Below are 6,000 nucleotides of genomic sequence, written 5' to 3'. Positions count from 1 at the left end.
ATAGTAAACCTACCATATAAAAATTACTCTGTTTAAATAGTCAGTAGTACAATTCAGTATCATTCACAGTAAGCACCGCTCACTGTGATGTTTCCAAGCATATTTTTACGCATGTAAAGAGGATGATTTTCTACGTCGGTATTGGAGCGTGAGTAAAGTACAAAGCCTATAATAACTGGCAGAAGGCAGTAAGAGAAACAGGAAGTCTGTTATAACTTCTGCATACATTAATTGATCTCGACGAAACTTCAGCAGTGTGTTCGCTGTAAGAGGCCGATCGCATGGATGTTGCTATTGTGAGTCAGTTATAGCGCCACCAACTGGCAGAAGGAAGTGTGTCACTTTCAAAATGCTTTTAAATCACCCCCTTATGTCTCAAGTCAACAAACAGACCAACAGAAAGTCAGATATTTTGGTTTGAACGTGGATTTCTTGGAATTTGCACACATCTTCTCGACGGTCGAAGCGAGCTTACGTTATTGCCCGTCGTGCGCGGCGACCCTAAAGGCCCAGGGGTGGCGGTGCCACCGGCTTGGGCCCGTCATCGCTGCTCGCAGCTTTAATTTATTTATTGTTGTTGTTATAAGCAGTTCCTAAAACAGGTTGACATCACTTTGGCACTAGACTCTGAAAAAGAATGAGGCAGCCACAACTGTTCTCACCAGACACCGCAGTGGTCCAAATCTGACATATTTGGATGTATTCAAGGAAAGCTGTAATTAATTAAAATAACACACACACACACAAACACAAACAAAACACATAATATACTTGTATCTTCATAAATAATGTAATGTATCATATGTAATGATGATGCAGGAAAATCATATGCCCTCTGTTTTTCCCAGAGATGGTGCACATAGGCCAAAAATCAAGCTAAAATAACTAAATACCTCCATATATAAACAATGTGCTTTAATAGCTTATCAAAGCACATTAAAACTGAAGTTTGAAATTGTTTTTTAATGTTAAAATATTTTCTTCTATCCCAGCTCAGTATTTTGTTTATTTTGACTAACATTATCTAAGCCATTTGTGGTATAGCTATTAAAAAATATCTCTGTTTGAACATCTCAACTAGCCCAACATAGCTTAACATTGGCTCGACCAATGGTATTGGGATGGGACTTTCTCTTTTTGTTGACCAATGGAAGGTGAGTGTAGAGTTCAGGAAATCTGTTTGAAAGTTTGTATTATTTTGTATGCTGGATTTACCACCAAAAATGTACATGTACAGAATGACAAAAGTGATAGTGTGAAAGCACACTTAAAACCCATGAAATCCAAATATTGTGTTTTGAGTTTCTGGATTTTCTGGTTTCTGGATTTTTGTCCATGTCTATTAGCTATATGTTGCTGTATTCCTAAAAGTTGACAAAAATAACTTTTAGAATTTACTGTCTCTTTCTTTCAAGAAAACAGATAAAAATATGATATAATGATACCACCTGCCACTGACTAGCAAGTAGCAAATTTAAATTAGTCTATTTAAAAAGCTTTTCAATATGTCCTCCCAAAAGAATAGCGAGCTCATCAGTTGATTTCACAATGTCTGTAACAAATATGAAACATCACACATGCACACTGCTCACTGGTTCATGCTCCTTGGGAATTTATTAAGTGTTTTTTTTTTCTTTCTTTCTTTTTTTCTCTCGTTCGGTTCATTTTATAACTTGCGCATTTCTCTGGAATAGTGGTATATACAGTGAAGCAAGTGTCACAGTTCATTTTGTCAGTCTAGAAAATCATTTACATCACAATTTGTTGTTGTTGTTTTACTGACTTTGAGACCATAAACATTCCAGAAACACACTCTAGGGTGGATGATGTAACAATCAGAAAAGCTTGACTTTTTGCATAGCATTAAATGAACAAAGACTTTGAGATCTTTATTTACAATTATTGTGTAGATTATAAAATTCCTAAAAACAAAATTAATGAACTCTTTTCATTTAGCCAGCCATTGCTAGGGCACCAAAAGTACCTGTGGCGTATATGTCATATGTTCTTTGTTCCACAAAATGCATGCTGCTAAGTACAGTAAATAGAAGTTGATGTATTGCAACATATATTATTATTTTTGATTATTAGAATGCTGTCATAATTTTTGTTTATTGGTTATATGTTTTAAACTGCATCTGTAATTAGGCCCATTAACAAAAGGGTGTTGAACTGAACTGAATTAAACTGAACCTGCCAGTCACATTGTAAAAATTCACATCGAGAGTCATTACAGTGCACACATTTAAGACAAACACCCTGACGTTGACTTTCACAATGTCAGAGGTGATCATTTTGGTCAGTTTACGTATAGTGAGAATGTTGGCAGATGAGGCTTTTAAATGTGTTAAAATGATAACTGATTGGATACAAAATTAGTTTGAACTTGCACATTAAACATATGACATCATACCTTTTCATGTTTCCAATATGTAATAATTGCAAGGAATATTATTAAATGTGGGTTACTTTATAAGTGTGCCTTCTGATAGATCCCCATTTGTCCTTTTGCGTTTAGAGTACAATAAATAGTTAATGACTAGTGAATTCTGTTAAAATGCTAGAGTATGTTTACTGACTTCAGGAAGACAAGCTTGATTTTAACACAGAAGCACATCTAAATTTACACCACATAAATTCATTCATATCCGGATAGTGCAGTAAAGAATCATACATGTTTTTTATTTAGTTTTTTGTGTGTTTTGGTTTGTTTTTGTTGGTTTGGGTTTTTCTTTTTTTTTATAAAAGAGTCAAAGGCAACATTCCTTTTTTTGTTCTGTTTCGTTACATTACGTAAATCAATTATTCAAAATGATGTCAGCTTATAGGAGCTGGGTTCATTTCCTTAAATCAAAAGAAATCTACAAATCAAATGTAAAAAAAAAAAAAGAAGAATCAACACAATATATAACAATATTTGATTTCCATACAGAGATGCAAAATATAGCTTAGTTTAGATGTGTCCAACACATAAACCATACGCAGACTTTGATGGTTACACGTAACTGAATTATATATATATATATATTTATATATATATATATATATATATATATATATATATATATATATATATATATATATATATATATATATATATATACATACATACACACATATATAGTATATTCTAATAAAAGGTCTAATCCAACCTGAAATATCTGCTTACATTTGAGGATGACCACAAGTTCAAGCATTGAATTAATAAAAACTTTTGTGTTCAGACCGGTTCTGAATATTTTCAGGGGTGCTCAGAGCAGTTGCTGATACCAACAATCATGTAATACTAAATTGCCACATTAATGATATATACCACTATATTTTTGGTTTATTTTGTTATCCTCTAAAATATCTACATTATTTGACAAAACAGCAGGCAAGTCCAGCACACAATTTGTAATAAAACACCTACAGTCCGATATTACAGGATAACTTGAGCTGTTCCAACTATGTCTGCTGTGTGGTATTGAACCCTACAAAGAAGCTTTAAACCCTACAAAGAAACCAGGACATATCTACAGGTTTTGTAAACAAATTACATTCTCTTTAGGACATAAATAATTTAAAGTAGTTAGTCATTGAAGCAGAACAAGGCAACATGCCAACAAATAATGATAAACTCTGTATATGTGTGTGTGTGTGTGTGTGTGTGTGTGTGTGTGTGTGTGTGTGTGTGTGTGTGTGTGTGTGTGTGCTTAATAAATTCTAATTTCCATGGGTTTCTCTTTTCCAGCAGGTGCAGATCTACTGTGCAAGTTGAGCCCTGCAACCTGGATTCACTTTAATCAATAATCAAATAAATCTATACAATTAAATACATGCCAAACACAATACTCATAGTGAATCAGATAAGCTGTCTTAAAATGCCAGTCCACCACATGTCCCACTAAATCAAATCAAACAATTAAAATAAACAGTTTCAAAATAAAATCCTGGGTAATGTACATTCATGCAGAAGTGACAATAATAGCTGTATTTGATTTAAATTACTCATTATTTCATTACGGTCCATAGTTTCCTCAGGAAGTGGGAGTGGCTTGTTTTTACTCTCGTGGTTCGTTTTATAGTTCCTCGAGTCACTCCACAATCATTCCTAAGTCAGTCTTTAATATTTCTTCTTTCTTCAGCACAAAATAAAAAAACGTGGGGCTGACCACATTCAGTCAACTGTACACAATCTGTATTTGCGTGCACTCTTCTTAGCGCTTTTAACAGATATTCTAAGATAACTATTGAATAGTCACCCTCATAAGGTGGCTAAAGTGATGTCTCAAGACTATGAAGCGGGCTCCCGGGAGTGGATGATACAGCAGATTTACTTGTGTCAGTCGTAAGGTTAATTCCGCTATCAATGGCGTTGTTGTTCTTGTTGGGTGACGATGGTTGACTGAGGGGTGAGTTCTTCCTGGCGGCTTCGTCATCAATATCAGTGTCATCTATAAGTGGAATGTGGGGTGTAGAGTCCTCTATTCTAAACTCCGGATGAGTCATGAAATTATGGATAGAGGTTCTTGATTCTGGTTTTTCCAAGCCTTCATAGAGCGAGCTACGAAATGCGTTCACAACACGTATCTGCATGAGGAAAAGAGCAATGTCAAATCATTGGAATATTATATTGAACATTTTTAGCATAGTGGAAAACAGGAAAAGGGAAAGGCCATGGATCCACCAAAGTCAGCAGTCTATCGGTTTACATTTATGAAGCATCCGTAATTCACTTATTCTACCATGCACTGAGAAATTAGGGATTGCATTGAAAAGAACACAAACAAAAAATATAGATCACACAAACTTATTCCAAGCACACTATTATAAGACAAAATGTCATCACCTTGTGCAAAACAAATCTTGTTTTCTGTTGTAATGGTGTGCACATTACAAATAAAAAATTGCTGACTATATGCTTCAACTATAAGACACTATCTTGGTCGTTTATGCACTACGCCCAAGAATATTAGCGAGACAGTGGTTGGGTAGATGTGGGCAGCAGTTTGGTGGCTTGTTTATTTAAAAATTTTCATCACTTCCAAATGCCTTAATTGTTCACTTCTTGTGCAGTCTCACAGTTTTATTGGCTGTTAGTCATTGCTGCTGATTTGCTCATCGATTTGTCGGTCGTTGTAGCCTCTGTGAGTATTTGCACACACACTACGAGTTGGTTATGATCTGGGGCTTATTGTTACACACAGAAAACATGAAAGGCGACACGCTTTAGTCTATTAGTTTGTGCTTGGCTTTAAGGTAAAAAAAAAAAAAACTTTCAAAGGAAAAGTCTTATAAGAAACATAGGCAATGCTCTTATGTACCGCATAGTACACAATACAGTATACAGTATATGGTCCAATGTGTTGTATACCTAGAGAAAAGCATTGTTAATTCAACAGAAAAAACTAAAGAAAAACACATGCAAATTGAAAACATCTTGTGGGAAGTTGGTAAGAGGAAAAGATTAAAGTTTAAGATCCAGGATGAGTTTTCAGAAAAAATAAATGAAGTCAATGCAAAATTCAACAAATACTTAATATAGGATGGCTGGTACAAGGAGATGAGGTACGAATTCCTATGCTTCAAGAGCATAGAGTCATAACACGATGGAAGCAGACTAAAAGCTTGACAAGCCAACTCAACACCAACACACAACATGCAGCTCGGGACAACACCATGTAGAGATGTTCAGATGAACAAAGGCACAAATACTGTGGAATAAGAAAAAAGGAGAACAAACAAAAGTCTGTTCTTTCAACAACTCCATGCGTCTCTGTGTAAACACTCAAGTATAGGCTGAAAAGTCATCTGTTCAGGTTCCGAAATCTATACTAAAGAGCACTGAGCACTGATTTATGAAAATATATTACCTTAAAAAGATACAATTAGTTCTGTTGAGCTATTATTTCTGGCTAAATGAACTTATACTGTGTCATACTAAAACAAACAGTCAAGAGTAGTTGAATTAATGTAATCAGAATATCACAATACAACTACAAGGCAAGCTTTCTAGAA

The 6,000-nt window shown here is 34.8% G+C and overlaps 1 protein-coding gene across 8 annotated transcripts in view; it reads right to left on the bottom strand.

Moving 5' to 3' along the window:
• Window positions 1-3,316: 3,316 nt before the first annotated feature.
• Window positions 3,317-6,000, bottom strand: part of LOC127625692 (plasma membrane calcium-transporting ATPase 2) — a 401,637-nt gene continuing 398,953 nt past the window's right edge. For 5 of the 8 annotated variants that reach the window (XM_052101030.1, XM_052101033.1, XM_052101034.1 and 2 more), the window contains one exon: window positions 3,317-4,572. In XM_052101030.1, coding sequence (XP_051956990.1) covers window positions 4,258-4,572 — 315 coding nt within the window. In that variant the 3' untranslated portion in view covers window positions 3,317-4,257. The remainder of the gene's footprint in view (window positions 4,573-6,000) is intronic. The other 3 variants (XM_052101035.1, XM_052101036.1, XM_052101037.1) reach the window with 1 other exon arrangement.

Source organism: Xyrauchen texanus, chromosome 32 (assembly GCF_025860055.1).
Source record: "Xyrauchen texanus isolate HMW12.3.18 chromosome 32, RBS_HiC_50CHRs, whole genome shotgun sequence".
NCBI classification, from domain to species: domain Eukaryota; kingdom Metazoa; phylum Chordata; class Actinopteri; order Cypriniformes; family Catostomidae; genus Xyrauchen; species Xyrauchen texanus.
This window is presented reverse-complemented; position numbering and strand designations above follow the sequence as displayed.